This window comes from Bufo bufo, chromosome 5, assembly GCF_905171765.1.
Source record: "Bufo bufo chromosome 5, aBufBuf1.1, whole genome shotgun sequence".
NCBI classification, from domain to species: domain Eukaryota; kingdom Metazoa; phylum Chordata; class Amphibia; order Anura; family Bufonidae; genus Bufo; species Bufo bufo.
In genome coordinates, this window is record NC_053393.1 from 115634996 (window position 1) to 115651843 (window position 16848).

Sequence of the window (16848 nt, forward strand, 5' to 3'; positions counted from 1 at the left end):
CCGTCCCGGCAGATGTTCGTCTATCACTAGTGGTAGGTGAATGCAGTACAAGAATGAAGCAGTACTAGTACATTAGAGCTAGAGAAGGCAGCAGCATCCTGGAAACACAGATCTCAAATCCAGCATGAAAAAAGTTTGAAACTAGATCCAGGTTGAAATGGTTATCTGGCTGATGTTTGGCCAGTGTAAAGGGAACTTTAGCTATTGTGGACCTGGCTTATCTATTTTGTGATCAACTATTAAACAATTGTCATGTTATACAAATGTATGGGCATCCACAGCTTACCGTGTAACAACCGTTGATAATTGCAGGTATCTGATGCCAGACCAACTGAACCAGCCTAAATGGATTGCACTATGAAGATAACCCATGGCCATATACCCAAAGAGCTAGAATGAAGAGCCACACTAATTTTTTGTCTATTACGACCTAATACTTAAAAGCCAGTAATTTTCCCTTTTATTTATTTTTTAGATATCTCCATTATGGTATCGCTTTTCAGCATTTCATGGTCTACAGTGGATTACCAGATGTCATTACGGAAATCTCTACCAGGAAAGAAGGGTATAAGTGTTGGATTTCCTCTGCTGTCCTACACGTTCTACAAGTTTTTCACTTTGACCTCCTGGATCATCAGCATAGTCTTTCTCATAACCTGCAATATTTATATGTTTGCTGGCCTTGTGACTTTGTTAGGTTTCGCTGGATTTTGCTGGGCTTGGAAGCAAGAGACAGATTTCTGCAGAACCAAGAAAGGAATGGAAGTACTATACAGGGTCATTATTGGAACAATTCTCATTTTTACTTTTTTCAATGTGAAAGGGTCTAATACAAGAGTCCCCATTTCAGTTTATTATTTTGTGCGGGTTTTGAGCACAATAGGGATTCTGTCCTTGTGTTTCTACCTCAGACCTTCCTTTGCACGTACTTTCATATTTGCACTTCTCAGTATTGCTACAGTTGTAACTTTGGGACTTGGTATTTTATCATTGATTCTGTATTATGCTTGTTTTCACCCCACCCTTCACTGCATGGGTCAATTTAAAGGCGATACAGTGGATGGGATCACCTCTAGAGAGCAGAGTAGATTTAGAAAATTCATAATGCCGTAGATCTATTGTCATTTGTTAACTTCTTGTATTCTAAAATCACAAGTAAAATAAAAGTTTCTGCTGTGCGGAATCCTAAAAATGTCATTTAACCCCTTAAGGACCAGACTGATTATTGCAAATCTGACATGTGTCACTTTACGTGGTGATAACTTCAGAACGCTTTTACTTATCCCGGCCATTCTGAGACTGTTTTCTCGTCACATATTGTACTTCATGACAGTGGTAAATTTGAATCAAAATATTTTATTTTTATTTATAAAAAAATACCAAATTTACCAAAAATTTGGAAAAATTCACAACTTTACAAATTTCAATTTCTTTGCTTTTAAAACAGATAGTGATACCTCATATAATAGTTATTACTTTACATTTACCATATGTCTACTTCATGTTTGGATCATTTTGTGAATGCCATTTTATTTTTTGGGGGCGTTACAAGGCATATAAGTTTAGAAGCAAATCTTGAAATTTTTCAGAACATTTCCAAAACCCACTTTTTAAGGACCAGTTCAGGTCTAAAGTCACTTTGTGAGGCTTACATAATAGAAACCACCCAAAATTGACCCCCTTTTAGAAACTACACCCCTTAAGGTATTCAAAACTGATTTTACAAACGTGGTTAAACCTTTAGGTGTTTCACAAGAATTAATTGAAAATGGATATGAAATTTCAGAATTTCACTTTTTTGGCAGATTTTCCATTTTAATCATTTTTTTCCGCTAACAAATCCAGGATTAACAGCTAAACTAAACTCAATATTTATTGCCCTGATCATGTAGTTTACAGAAACACCCCATATGTGGTCGTAAACTGCTGTATGGCCACATGGCAAGGCGCAGAAGGAAAGGAATGCCATATGGTTTTTGGAAGGCAGATTTTGATGGACTTTTTTTTTACACCATGTCCCATTTGAAGCCCCCCTGATATACCCCTAGAGTACAAACTCCCAAAAAAGTGACACAATTTTAGAAACTACACCCCTCAAGGTATTCAAAACTTATTTTACAAACTTTGTTAACCCTTTAGGTGTTCCACAAGAATTAATTAAAAATGGATATTAAATTTCAAAATTAAACTTTTTTTGGCAGATTTTTCATTTTAATATATTTTTTCCGCTAACAAAGCCAGGATTAACAGCCAAACTAAACTCAATATTTATTGCCCTGATCATGTAGTTTACAGAAACACCCCATATGTGGTCGTAAACTGCTGTACAAGCACACGGCAGGGCGCAGAAGGAAAGGAACGCCATATGGTTTTTGGAGGGCAGATTTCACTGGGATAATTTTAACTTGCCATGTCATATTTAAAGACCCCCTGATGCACCCCTAGTAGAAACTACAAAAAAAGTGACCTCATTTTGGAAACTACAGGATAAGGTGGCAGTTTTGTTGGTACTATTTTAGAGTACAGATGATTTTTGGTAGCTTTATATTTTACTTTTGTGAGGCAAGGTAACAAAAAATAGCTGTTTTGGCACTGTTTTTATTTACAACGTTCATCTGACAGGTTAGATCATGAGCTTTTTTTATAGATCAGGTTGTTACGGACACGACAATACCAAATATGACTTTTTTTGGTTGTTGTTTCCATATTCTGAAAGCCATAGTTTTTTTTATTTTTTGGTCGACTGTCGTATGTAGGGGCTCTTTTTTTTTTGTATGAGTTGACGGTTTGATTGGTACTTACGGACGTGGCGATACATAATATATGTACTTTTTTATTTACGTTTTATACACCAATATCATTTTTGAAAAAAAATAAAAATAAACTCATGTTTTAGTGTCACCATAGTCTGAGAGCCATATTTTTTTTTTTTTTTTGGGCAATTCTCTTAGGTAGGGTTCAATTTTTGGGATGAGATGATGATTTGATTGGTACAATTTTGGAGTGCATATGACTTTTTGATCGTTTGCTATTACACTTTTGGTGAGGTAAGGTGACAATTTTTTTTTTTTTTACGGTGTTCAGCTGAGGGGTTAGGTCATGTGGTATTTTTATAGAGCAGGTTGTTACAGATGCGGCGATACCTAATATGTATACTTTTTTTTTTTTTTTGACATTTAACACAATAAAAGCATTTTTGAAACAAAAAAAATCATGTTTAGTGTCTCCATAGTCTGAGAGCCATAGTTTTTATATTTTTTGGGAGATTGTCCTATGTAGGGGCTCATTTTTTGCGGGATGGGGTGACTGTTAGATTGGTACCTTTTTTTGGGGGGGGGGGCATATGCCTTTTTGATCGCTTTGTGTTGCACTTTTAGTGATATAAGGTGACAAAAAGGAGATTTTTGTGGAAAAATCTCTTTCTCGCTGAGTTCATTGGGGGAACACAGGACCGCGGGTATAGCTGCTTGCTGCCACTAGGAGGCGACACTAGGCTAGAAAGTGATAGCTCCTCCCCTGACAGCTATACCCTCTTCAGTCAGGAGAGAGCATATCAGTTTGTGCCCAAGCAGTAGGAGTAGCAGAAAAGAACTGATAACAGTCAGAACATAGTAGGTATGAATTAAAACTGAAACCCAACAAATAACCAATCACCGCTAAGCGCGGTAACAATAGAAAAATACAATGGGTGGGAGCTGTGTCCCCAATAAACTCAGCAAGAAAGAGATTTTACAGGCGAGTCCACAAAAATCTCCTTTTCTCGCTTGTATCATTGGGGGACACAGGACTGTGGGATGTCCCAAAGCAGTCCACGGGTAAGGAACAAACAATACTGGCCCATGGAAAAACTGCCCTCGTAGAATTTCGTGAACGTGTGTAAAGACGACCACGTTGCCGCCTTACACAACTGGACAGCTGATGCATGATGGAAGCGAGCCCAGGAAGCACCAACCGTTGAGTGGGCCGTGATTCCAGGGGGCAGAGCCCTGCCCCGGGAACGGTATGCCTCCATTATAGCCAAACGTATCCACCTGGCAATCGTCACCTTAGAAGCGGCGCATCCCTTACAAGGACCGTCAGGAAACACGAATAAAGAATCTGTGCGGCGGAAAGAGCTAGATAGATCCTCAGAGCACAAACTACATCCAGTTTGTGAAGAGAATGCTCCCTAGGATGCAAGGGAGCTGGGCAAAAGGAAGGGAGGGCAATGTCCTCGTTAACATGGAAGGCCGAGACTACCACCGCCCTAGCCTGATGAAGGACTAAAAAGGGTTCCCTACAGGAAAGGGCTGCCAACTCTGAGACACGCCTGATGGATGTGATCGCCACCAGGAATGCCACCTTCCAGGAAAGAAGACGCAGGGACACCGTCCGAAGCGGTTCAAACGGAGCAGATTGGAGTGAACCTAGAACGAGGTTCAGATCCCAGAAAGGCACGGGAGGCCGATAGGGAGGAACAATTTCAGCCACCCCTTGGAGGAAGGTTTTAACCGGGCCTTTCGAGGGCAGAGGGTGCTTAAGCTAAATAGACAGCGCCGACACCTGAGCCTTTAAGGAGCCAAGTGCTAGTCCCAATTCCAGACCAGATTGTTGGAAGGAGAGAATCGTGGAAGGAGAGAAGCATAGAGGAGGGAGATTACGTTTCTCACAAAAGTGATGCCCCTGGAATGAAGTAGGGCAAGTAGGGGAGCGAGGACCTTCGTGCAGACTCGCGGTGCTGTTGCCAGCCCAAAGGGAAAGGTGACAAATTTGAAGTGATGGGGCCCTAAGGCGAAGAGGAGAAAGCGCTGGTGCGCCTGGGCAATGGGGACTTGTAGGTACGCGTCCTGAATGTCTATGGAGGAAAGGGATTCTCCCTGGACCAATGAAGCAATGACGGAGCGAAGGGACTCGATCCGGAAGCGCTGAACTCAGAGGAACCGGTTTAACAATTTGAGGTCCAAGATAGGCCGAACGGAACCCTCCTTTTTCGAAACTACAAACAGGTTAGAATAAAACCCTGCAAACTGTTTCGTCCGAGGGACCGGGGAGATCACTCCTCAAGCTATCAGGAAATGAATTGCCCAGAACAAGGCGGAGGCCCTCTATGCTTCCTTGGGAACTTGGGACCGGAAGAAGCGCTCCAGGGGAGGGGAGGTAAATTCGATTTTGTAACCTGATGCGACTACCTCGAGTGCCCATGCGTCTGAGATGTGGGCCCGCCAAATCTCCCGTGAGGTTGGGAGTGCACCTTCATGCAGAGGCTTGTTTGGTGGCCGTGGAATGGGAGGATTGGATTTAGGCCGCCAGGCCGACTGAGACTTAAAGAACGGCCTTTTCGTCTGTTCCTGTGCGATAGCGGCAGGAGGCCCCCCCTTACCCCGGCAGCGTACCGGAGGTGCGGCGAAAGGAATGGCCCCGTGCAAACGAGGACCTAGCATGAGGGGCGCGCTTGGACTTGGTTTGGGGAAGGGATATACTCTTCCTGCCCGTGTCCTCTGAGATTTTCTCATCCAGCCGGGTACCAAACAAGCGGGACCCTGCAAAGGGCAAGCCTGAAAGGGAGCGTTTGGAAGAGGCATCTGCTGCCCATACCTTGAGCCAGAGCTCCCGCCGCAAGGTGATGGCGAGGGCTGAAGAGCAGGCTACCAAAGTACCCGCGTCCAAGGAGGGTTCACAGAGGTACTTTCCTGCCTGAGTAATCAGCAAAGCTTGAGACTGGAGCTCCGCCAGAGGGGGGTCCGACACCATACCGTGATGTAAACTAAGTGCCCATTCTGAGACCGCTTTAGCCACCCAGGCGAAGATGGGACGCAGGGCAGAGCCACTTGCGGCAAACAAGGACTTAGTCACCATCTCCATCCGACAGTCTACTCCAGTGGTGGGCAAACTTTTTTGTCAACTGAGCCAAATATCGCCAAAACCACGATTGAAATTTCTTTCGAGAGCCACATTTTTAAAACCTAAAATATTGCGCCAACAGTACCAGTGAGGACTATTAGGGCTCATGCACACGATCGTGTGCCCGCCGTTGCCATATTGCAGGCTGCATACGGCGGGTCAGCAATACACGGGCACTTGGACCCATTCACTTCAGCATGCGCTACTTTTTTGCGGTGCGGGCAGTCGGATCGCGAAACCCATTTAAGTGAATGGGTCCGCGATCCTCATGCAGCTGCCCCATGGTCTGTGTCCATGCATTGCGGACCACTATTTGCGGTCCGCAGCACAGGCACGGTGCCCTTACATTCATGGGCATGAGCCCAGAGTGTGTTTTTGAATACATTTATATGTACTTTCTTTTATTTGGATCTTGATTATTATTTCATTTTATCTTTATCATTTTTTACTTTTATTAAACTTGTCTGCAGATGTGGATGTAATGTGGATGACGCACTTATGGGGGATATCTGTGGATGACGCACTTATGGGGGATATCTGTGGATGACGCACTTATGGGGGATATCTGTGGATGACGCACTTATGGAGGATATCTGTGGATGACGCACTTATGGGGGATATCTGTGGATGACGCACTTATGGGGGATATCTGGGGATGACAGAATGGGAGTGGGGGATATATACTCATCTGCTGCTGTCTTCTTCACCCCATGTCCGGCAGAACCAGCAGGGTCACCCCTTCAGCCACTGGCACCTAAGTGGTAGGAAGCTGGAACTGAGGGCTTGGGGATATGGGTGACCCTTAGGCTGGGGGGAAGCAGGGGAGCGAGGCTGCCCTGGTCCACATTGATTTCTTAGGGTGAGGATGGCCAGTGAGGGAAACAGACACCGGCTACACATCCTAGGAAAACAGAGGGGCTAGGCAACTCTGTTTTCCGCCTAAGGAGAAGAGAGAAAAGAAAAATAAATAAATGAAAAGCCGCCCTGCAATATGCAGGGAGATCTGCCTCCTATGACACTAAGCTAAAAACTGATATGCTCTCTCCTGACTGGGGAGGGTATAGCTGGCAGGGGAGGAGCTATCACTTTCTAGCCTAGTGTCGCCTCCTAGTGGCAGCAAGCAGCTATACCCACGGTCCTGTGTCCCCCAATTATACGAGCGAGAAAATGGCTTTTTTTGACACCGTTTTTATATCTATCGGACGGGTGGATCATGTGATATATTTATAGAGCCGGTCGTTACGGACGCAGCGATACCCAATATGCATTTTTTTTTAATTAAAAACTTTATTTCTGTCCCACTCTGGGACTTTAACTTTTGGTGGTCTGATCCCCTCTGCAAAACATCACAATACATATGTATTGTAATGCATTGTCTGTTAGTGTATGATCTCCTGGGCACCCGTTGAAGGCAGGTCCCGGTGCCGTGCAAGGCATTGGGCAGCCTCTCCATGGCATCAGGCTGCCTTGTCACACATCGGGTCCCCGCCACAGCAGCGCGGGGACTCGATGCGCTCCTTCACCAAACACAAACCCCTTCTATGTCGCAGTCAGCGCAGACCACGGCATAGAAGGGGTTAATCTGCAGGCATCGGCTTTTACAGCCCATTCCAGGATGACATGGGTCTGACATCACAACCATTTGGGCAGGGATTCCGACAGAGGGGATCATGGGAGGCCTGGTTGTGATGTCAGAGGAAATACATCCTCTACAGAAGGCACAGTCACGTGACCACTCTAACAATCCCTGGAGTGAGACAGAAAAGGTTGCAATACTAAGTTGCAGGGCCTGGCACGGGAACCACACAGAAAGGGAAAAATTTATACCTGGATAACCCCTTTAAGGAGCACCAAAATAAAATCATTAGTAACAAAGACATCCTTTAGGCTAGTGCTTAAAAAGTGACTGGTTTCAGCAACCACAGTACTTCCCTATCGTGGGAATTTGCAATCTACTTCTCCAATATTGAGAAACATCAGCCATACTGCAAAAGTCACCATGGAGCTCAAACCTTAGTTATTAATATTAATGTCTATCATATTTATCAGCTTTTTTTTATTATAGCCAATTTCAATATTGGGTGACAACTAAAAGGGTTACATTCCAGGTTCCACAGTGGCTTAAAGGGGTGTCCGGTCTACAGACCGGATAGGTCTGACAATGCTGTCAGTATAATTCTGTAGGAGTAAGGTCATGCAGAGACACACAGCATTATAAATCATTATAATGCCCTGCGCTGCTGCAAAATGAGCAGTGTCTATAACAGGAAATCGCGCTCACACATGCAACGTGATTTTCGCACAGGACACACTCGTCTCAAAGAGCCCTTAGTGCCATGATTTCGGTTATAGTTTGGGAGGCAAATGGACACACAGGACCCTGGTTCTCATGACTGGCCCACCACTTATCACCTATCCGGTAGACATCCTGCTGATTTCAAAATACACACAGTTCAATTTACGGTACACATGAGATAGTTCTGCAAAGTATAGATTTTTGAAATTTGCATGCACATCTGGAGGTAATAAGCAACGTGTAAAGGTGGCCTAAAGGCCCCTTTACACAGCTCATTTGAACAGATGATTGTGTGGAAGCAGCGTTCCTTTCCTGCAATCGCCTGTTCGTCAGTAAAGGAGACTACTGAATTTACATGCAGCAATTGCCTCCACAGTATGGGGAGGAGTGATTGCTAATGCCATAGCTTGTCCCCATACATAATCATTGTCGGCAGCAAAGTGCTGTTTAGACACAATTTGCTGCCGGCAAACTGAGATTTAGGTGACCGCATGAAAGATTCGGAACGCCCAGGAGAGACGCTGATGTCTCCTCCCCATCGCTCCGATAGTAGTAATTAGCATATGGAGCAGGAGACTAACTGGGGCACAGCGGGAGAACGGAGCGGCGCCCAGGGATAATAGTAGGTGCAGGGAGATCCCTGGGCGCCGCTCTACATGTCCTGCTAACTTAACTAAGTCCGAACCCATAAAAAAGGTCGTCCCATCATTGTTGGCGCAGTGTGCCCGCCCCTCCTTCGCCCCTCTCTCCTCATTGGTGGCAGCGGCACAAAGGGAGGGAGAGACTGCTTCCTTCTCCCCTGTGCTGCTGAGGGAACATGAGCGTGCTGACAGCAGCACGCTCATGTTCCGTGATACTAGACTGTGCAGCAGCGCAGGCCAGTATCGAATTTTTTTTAATCCCGGTATCGTATAGATACCGGGACAAAAGTATTGATTGGGTATCGAAATTTTGATACCCGCAACAACCCTAGTTCCTACGAACTCTTGTTAGCGATGATCTGCCCGATGTTCCGGCAGTGCAGTGTAAAGGGGCCTTTAAAGTTCTGTGACGCATTATACCACGACTGATTAACAAGCATGAGCCCTCATCAAATTCTGTAACCAACAGCTTAGCATCTTTGCTTTGATATATTATGAGATTTGAAGAAATGTCAAAGAAGACAAACTGAGTTGATTGAAGGTAATAAAATATAATTTTATTAAGTTAGAAAACATACTCTCTTAGAACATTCTTAGATTTATAATAAAATAGTTTCAGTGCAAACAAACTACATGTATGTAACAGAAAAAAGTACTTTACAAGAAGCCAGCTTATGAGTCACAAGGTGTTGTTTCTTGGATTAGAAACCCGTACACTATCAGCTGAACACAACTGATGGACTTAGGCCACAGGCACACATTAGTGTTTGCGTTGTATTTGTCGCTCACGTTTCTTTTGTTTCATTATTTTACCCAAATAAAATCCATAAGATATAAAGCCCTCCTTTGTTGCATCTCACCAAACCCAATGTGTGACCACAGCCTTATACAGCTATCCATAAAACTTAGGTCTTCATCTTAAATAGGTATATTTCACTGTGATTCAAGTATCTAGTATCAGAATTTATGAGCATAACTCAATACTGCTCGCATATGGGGAGTTCCTCAAGTTTTGTTAAGCTATAACCCTTAAGCAGTGCCCATGCATCCACTAGGAGTAAAATAGCACAGCCTGTGATTATTAAATAAATATATTTAGAGGAAGTGAATGAAAGTTTCACAATACGGAACAACACAAAACACACGTTATTAAAGGGAACCTGTCACCTGGAAAACACATATTAAACCAACCACAGTACCTTAAAGTATCCCCCAGTGTGTTGCTAATCATGCTTTTCTTTCCTCATATTTGTTAAAATCGCAGTTTTAATGTCTGTTGGCTCTTTCTCCAAGTCAGGCTTGAAGTTAAGGGGGCAGCAGCCTCCTTGCTTCAAGGCACGATAACCCTGCCCCTTACCTCTCCTCTCTACAGTGTGATGGACATCTTGCTGTGATACCGTGCTCTTCTCGCGCATGCGCCGTGCGCTGCCTGTTACTGCGCGATCCCGGCTCCCTCACTCACCGCCTTCATTTTGCAGACTGCGCATGCGCCGTTAAGTTCCGTCGCGCTCGGCCATCACTTCTCGTCTTTACCGTGAGCGTGATTAGAACGCAAGCCAGTGATATGTGTTTTCCAGGTGACAGGTTCCCTTTAAGTTTCAGGAGCTTATGTGAAGGTTAGGGAACCTGTCACCATGAAAATGATATTCAATCAGCAGGCAGCATGTTATAGAGCAGGAGGAGCTGAGCAGATTGATATATAGTTTTGTGGGAAAAGATTCAGTGTAACATAACTTACTGATCTACAGTAAATCTGCTCTTTCTGGGTCTAGATATCCAGTGGGTGGTTCTAATCAGTTTATGACAGCCTTCCACATTTCAGTGTGTATACAGAGATAGCTGTCAATCTCTGATAAGTCCGCCCACTGGACTCCTAAAGCCCAGAATAATCAGATATTTCAATCAAAATACAAGGTTACTCAAAACTATATCTGCTCAGCTCCTCCTGCTCTATAACATGCTGCCTACAGACTGGGCTGAATGTTCATCGTGAAGGGTTCCCATTGACATAACTTTCTAAACATCAAAAGTGGTGCAATAGTTCTGCATCATTTATACCAGAGATGTCAATACAATAAGAACAACTTAATTTTGGAGGAGTTATGTGAAGTAATCTTGTTGCTATCTGCTCCCCCATTTTAAGGGATTCTTATAGGCTTGTTTTATGGCGGACCTGTTGGCACTCCAGTCCTGACGTGTCTGTTTTGGTAAATAATTGGATTTACTAAATTACTTTCTGGAACATCTTTTTTAATGATTAGGTCAATGTTCTCCAATCTGTGCACTATAATTTCCATCATGCCCTGATAGCCTGCAAAGATCAGGGCATGGGTGGGCATTATAGTTTTGAACAATTGGAGAGCTGCAGGTTGAAGGTGACAGCTCTATGTCGTTCCATTCCTCTATTATTCCTTCTAGATGTTTTTGAATAAGTGTTACCAAGTGAGGGTGTGCTCCTGCACAGTTTGACACTATTCAATCATTGCGGACAGCGGCACACTGTGCAGGGACACAACCCTTTGAGACTGGGAATTGTAACACCCAGTGGTCAATCTGTATTTAGGTATAGAGAAACAACACAACATATAGTTACAAGAACAGATGCTTCAGAATTGTTATTACATGGGGAATGGAAGCAGTTAATAAAACATGTCAGGAGAGGTCTTCTTCAAGCTGTAGATTAGAAGCAGCTGGAGAGTTGCACATACATCCATGCCTTATGGCGTTGAGCACATATACTATTATTGTAATGCTTAAGATGGTTGCGTGCTGCAGTTTTCTCTTCTACACTACATCACTGCCTGGTTGAAGGACGAATTAGAAACATTAAAAAATAAACAAACAATAAAAAAAGAAATCTAGAATAAAAAATGCCATGCTCTAAATTATATATGCTATATAGCAGCCGTAGATGAAACTAAGGACTTAAAATATTTCTGTTCTACAGTTTGTCCTATAAAACTGGCAACATAGAAATATCTGTCAGACTAGTATCGTAGTTCAAGTGTCTGTAGGTAACATTTATTATCAGCCACAAAATGTGAAAAGTGCTATAGTGATCAACATTCAATCTATTGGAAAGGCACATAAAGGGCTGTGCTGAAAGGTCAAATCTGAAACTGGAAAGTCTAATTCCAAAATGTTCTCTTATCCACCCACAATAAAGGGTGAAAAATAATGTTGAAAATGAAAAACAAGCTCTTCAAATCACTAATGGTTCTGTCCATTGACCATTACCCATGAGCAGTGGACAGGCCCTGCCAGTTGAAGGTTAAGGCATTTTCATTGGTATCATGGCTCATCTGTCCAGCCATGAACCTCCTAAGTGTCTCCGATGTGCCTGGACGCATCCATGGATCTGTTGCTACTGTGTCCACAGACTGAGGTCGGTCACCAGGTTTGGTAGGAAACTGTTTCAGAAGGTCCTCTGCATTTCCAAAACCATCTGGATTATTATCTTGAGGACATAAAAGTACATGATTAGCAACCAAAGAAACAATGCAGCCAAATCTTAAGAACAGGTTTTGGATCTAGAGACCCTTCTTCCACACAAGACAATATAAATCACAATGTTAGTTATGGACAGTGGACATCTGGACACTGCTGTACGTTCTTGGACCTTACCTATGCTGACCATGCTTCTCTGGAAGTTACTTAATCTTCTGAGACGCTCATCATTTCTGGTCTGCAGTTCATCTACATTGAAGCTAGCAGCAGAGTTCAATGAGTAACGGTCTGGTTGATTTAAGGGGATAGGAGGCACAGGAGGAACATCATTCTGTGGACACATATATAGTCGTTAAAAACTCATCAGATAACCTGGAGCCCTGAATCAGTAATTTATGGAGGATTTTAACTTTAGCATCCAACCAGGAGACAGCTACAGATGTGACAGCAGAGGGGAGAGGGCCTGCGCACCTGCTTATAGTCTGAGCCTGAAGCACTGCAGCACTTGCAGAAGTGGCACCCGCAGCAATGAAAAGGAGACTTTTGTATTACTTACCAGTAAAGTCTCTTTCTCGCTCTTCCTTGGGGGACACAGGAAACCATGGGTATAGCTCTGCTCCCTAGGAGGCGTGACACTAAGTGAAAGCTGTAAGCCCCTTCTCCATCAGCTATACCCTTCAGCCTGGAGAAGAGACTGCCAGTTGCGTGTCCAAGTAGTGAAAGATAACCACCAACCGGAAAAAGAACTGTCGAGCCCCAACGGGGGCAACCAAGCCGGAACCACAACTGTAACCCAAATGAAGGGCGGGTGCTGTGTCCCCCAAGGAAGAGCGAGAAAGAGACTTTACTGGTAAGTAATACAAAAGTCTCCTTTTCTCGCCCATATTCCTTGGGGGACACAGGAAACCATGGGACGTTCCAGAGCAGTCCCAGAAGGGAGGGACCAGAACAAACTCAACCAACACCAGAAGCATCAATCAACTACCGCCTGCAACACCAGACGGCCTAAAGCAGCGTCAGCCGACGCATGAGTATGCACCCTGTAGAACTTGGTGAAGGTGTGCAAGGAGGACCAAGTGGCCGCCTTGCAAATCTGCTCCGTAGAAGCCCGATTCCTCTGAGCCCAGGAAGCCCCGACCGCTCTAGTGGAGTGAGCGGTAACACCGAGGGGCGGAACCTTGCCCTTGGCGAGATAAGCCTCAGTAACAGCCATCTTGACAAAACGGGCGATAGCAACTTTGGATGCCGCCATCCCTCTGCGCGACCCCTCCGGGACCACAAAGAGCGAGTCAGTATGCCTGAAAGAGCTGGTTACTTCCAGGTAAATCTTGAGCGCCCTGACAACGTCCAGGCGATGAAGCTTCCTCTCCCGCGGGTGGGAAGGGGAAGGACACAAAGAGGGGAGAACGATGTCCTCGTTCAGATGAAAGGCGGAGACCACCTTAGGAAGGAAGGAAGGGACCGGACGAAGAACCACCTTGTCCTGGTGGAACACTAGGAAAGGTTCCAGACAGGAGAGTGCAGCCAATTCGGACACCCTCCGAAGAGAGGTGACGGCTACAAGGAAAATAACCTTGCAGGACAGAAGTCGCAAGGAAACCGTCCGCAGAGGCTCGAAAGGGGAAGCCTGGAGCGCTGAGAGAACCAGGTTCAGGTCCCAGGGCGGTACCGGAGGACGGTACGGGGGAACCGCGTGAGCCACGCCCTGAAGGAAGGTCTTGACAGGACCAAGGGGGGCCAGTGGGCGCTGAAACAAAATGGACAGCGCAGACACCTGACCCTTCAAAGAACTAAGGCCCAGCCCTTGGGCCAGTCCGCTCTGCAGGAAGGACAAAACGGTGGGGAGAGAAAAGCGGAGCGGAGGAATCCCCAGATCGGCACAGAACCCCAAAAAGGTCCTCCAGGTCCTATAATAGATCCTAGAAGAGGACGGCTTACGGGCGCGGATCATGGTGCGGACGACGTCCGCAGAAAAACCCCTACGTGTCAGGACGGTGGTCTCAACAACCACGCCGTCAAACGTAGGGACCCTAAACGCGGGTGGAAGATCGGTCCCTGAGAGAGAAGATCTTCCCTGGCGGGCAGCGGCCAGGGCGCGTCTGCCAGGAGCAGCATGAGGTCGGCATACCAAGACCGGCGGGGCCAGTCCGGAGCGACCAGAATCACCGAGACGCCTTCCGCCGCGATCTTCCGAAGGACCTTGGGCAGGAGAGGGATGGGAGGGAATATGTATGGGCGCGCGAAGCCTCGCCAAGGAAGAACGAGGGCGTCGGCTCCGCAAGCTCCCGGATCCCTGGCCCTGGACAGATAGGCGGGGACCTTGTGATTGAATTTTGAGGCCATGAGGTCCACGTCCGGTATGCCCCAACGAAGGCAAATGGCCTCGAATACCTCCGGGTGAAGAGACCACTCGCCGGGGTCGACGGTGGTGCGACTGAGGAAGTCCGCCGCCCAATTGTCCACCCCTGGAATAAAAATTGCAGATAGGGCCGGGACGTGGGCTTCCGCCCAACGGAGAATGCTGGTGACCTCCCGCATTGCTGCAGCGCTGCGAGTGCCCCCCTGGTGGTTTATGTACGCCACCGCCGTGGCGTTGTCCGATTGTACACGAACAGGATGACCCTTCAGCAGATGAGTCCAGTGTCGTAGAGACAGAAGGGCCGCTCTCAGTTCCAGGACATTGATCGAGAGTTTGGACTCCGATGGAGACCAAATGCCCTGGACGGATCGGGGAGGAAACACGCCTCCCCAGCCCAAGAGACTGGCATCGGTTGTAACCACCAACCAGTTGAGTGGCAGAAAGGACCTGCCCAGAAGAGGGGACTGTAACCACCAGCGGAGAGATGACCGCACCGGAGGCGATAGACGGAAGGGATGATCCAGAGACTCCGGCGATTTGTCCCAGGAGGAGATGATCGCCCGTTGGAGAGGGCGGGAGTGAAACTGCGCAAATGGGATCGCCTCGAAGCAGGCAACCATCTGCCCCAAGACCCGCATGCAGAAGCGGAAGGACGGTCGACGGTGGAGAAGGAGACCCCGAACCGCCCCACGGAGGATCAGACGTTTTTCCGAGGGAAGACGTACCTCCGCCGCTCCTGTGTCTAAAAGCATTCCCAGGAAGACTAGTTGTCTGGAGGGGGGAAGGGAGGACTTGGGGAAGTTGATGACCCAACCGAACCTCGCCAGAGTCTCTAGAGTGAGATCCACGCTGGCAACCGCTTGAGAAAGGGACGGAGCCTTGATGAGGATATCGTCCAAGTACGGTAGCAGAAAAACACCCCTGGAACGGAGTAAGGCCAAAACCGGGGCCAGGACCTTGGTGAACACCCGGGGGGCTGTTGCCAGCCCAAAGGGAAGGGCGACAAACTGGAAGTGGAGGTCCCCCACGGCGAATCGGAGGAAGCGATGGTGACACCGGGCTACCGGAACATGGAGGTAGGCATCCTGTATATCGATGGAAGACATGAAATCTCCCTGCTCCAGGGAAGCCACCGCGGAACGGAGGGACTCCATCCGAAACCGTCGAAGGAGGAGAAAACGGTTGAGCTTTTTGAGGTCCAAAATGGGCCGCACCGAACCTCCCTTCTTGGGAACTACAAAGAGGTTCGAGTAGAACCCTTGGAACCTTTCCTCTAGAGGAACGGGGGTAATCACCCCCCTGTCCAGTAAGGCTTGAACGGCCGCGGAGAACGCAGCCGCGCTTTTCGGGTCCCGCGGCGGGCGGGAGCGAACGAACCGATCTGGAGGGAAGGATGCAAATTCGATTTTGTATCCGGAGGACACAATTTCGAGGGCCCAGGCGTCGGAGACGTGAGCCATCCAGACGTCCCTGAAAAGGAGGAGCCGGCCCCCCACCCGGGTGGGTGGGGGCGCGCCTTCAGGCAGAGGACTGCTTTGCTGCGGGTGTGCGGGCAGCCTGCGGCTTGCGCCAGGAGGGCTGCGCCCGAAAAAACGGCTTCCTACGCTTGTCCTGGGGAGGAGCCGAAGCGGCAGCTGTGGTGGGAGCCCCAGAGGCCCTGCGGGAGGACCGAAAACGAGACGCACCAGGGCGTCCGCGGGGGGCGCCCCTGGCTTGGGGTTAAGGAAGATGGGTGCTTTTACCACCCGTGGCCTCCGAAATAAGTTCGTCTAGGCGGACCCCGAAAAGGCGGGAACCCGCAAACGGTAGCCCCGCCAAGGAACGTTTGGAGGCAGCGTCCGCTTTCCAAACCTTCAGCCAGAGCTCCCTCCTGACGGAAACTGCCAGGGCGGAGGAGCGTGCAATAAGGGCTCCCGCATCAAGGGAGGCCTCACAAACAAAATTCCCGGCCCGAATAATAAGCTGGGCCAAGGAACGTAGGTCCTGGATGGGGACGTCCGAGTCCAACTCCTGTTCCAGCTGCGCACCCCAAGCAGAGATTGCTTTCCCTGCCCAAGCAGAGGCAAAAACCGTCTGAGAGCAGAACCGGAGGCAGCAAAAATGCCCTTGGAAAGGGTCTCCATGCGACGGTCCTCCGCTGACTGAAGAGAGGACCCGTCGGGAACAGGGATGGCCGTGTTCTTTGACAGCCGGGCCACAGGGGGGTCCACCTTGGGTGGGGAAGA

The 16848-nt window shown here is 47.4% G+C and overlaps 2 protein-coding genes across 5 annotated transcripts in view; one reads left to right on the top strand and one right to left on the bottom strand.

Annotated features, from left to right (window-relative positions):
- The window catches only part of XKR9 (XK related 9), a 42134-nt gene extending 40975 nt beyond the window's left edge, over positions 1 to 1159 (top strand). The window contains exon 4 of the mRNA XM_040432809.1: positions 476 to 1159. Within this exon, the coding sequence (XP_040288743.1) occupies positions 476 to 1113 (638 nt within the window). The 3' untranslated portion in view covers positions 1114 to 1159. The remainder of the gene's footprint in view (positions 1 to 475) is intronic.
- Positions 1160 to 9358: 8199 nt separating this feature from the next.
- The window catches only part of CSPP1 (centrosome and spindle pole associated protein 1), a 119478-nt gene continuing 111988 nt past the window's right edge, over positions 9359 to 16848 (bottom strand). For all 4 annotated transcript variants that reach the window (XM_040432805.1, XM_040432806.1, XM_040432804.1 and 1 more), the window contains 2 exons: positions 12442 to 12595; positions 9359 to 12274 (listed from right to left, as the gene is read on the bottom strand). In XM_040432805.1, the coding sequence (XP_040288739.1) occupies positions 12051 to 12274; positions 12442 to 12595 (378 nt within the window). In that variant the 3' untranslated portion in view covers positions 9359 to 12050. The remainder of the gene's footprint in view (positions 12275 to 12441; positions 12596 to 16848) is intronic.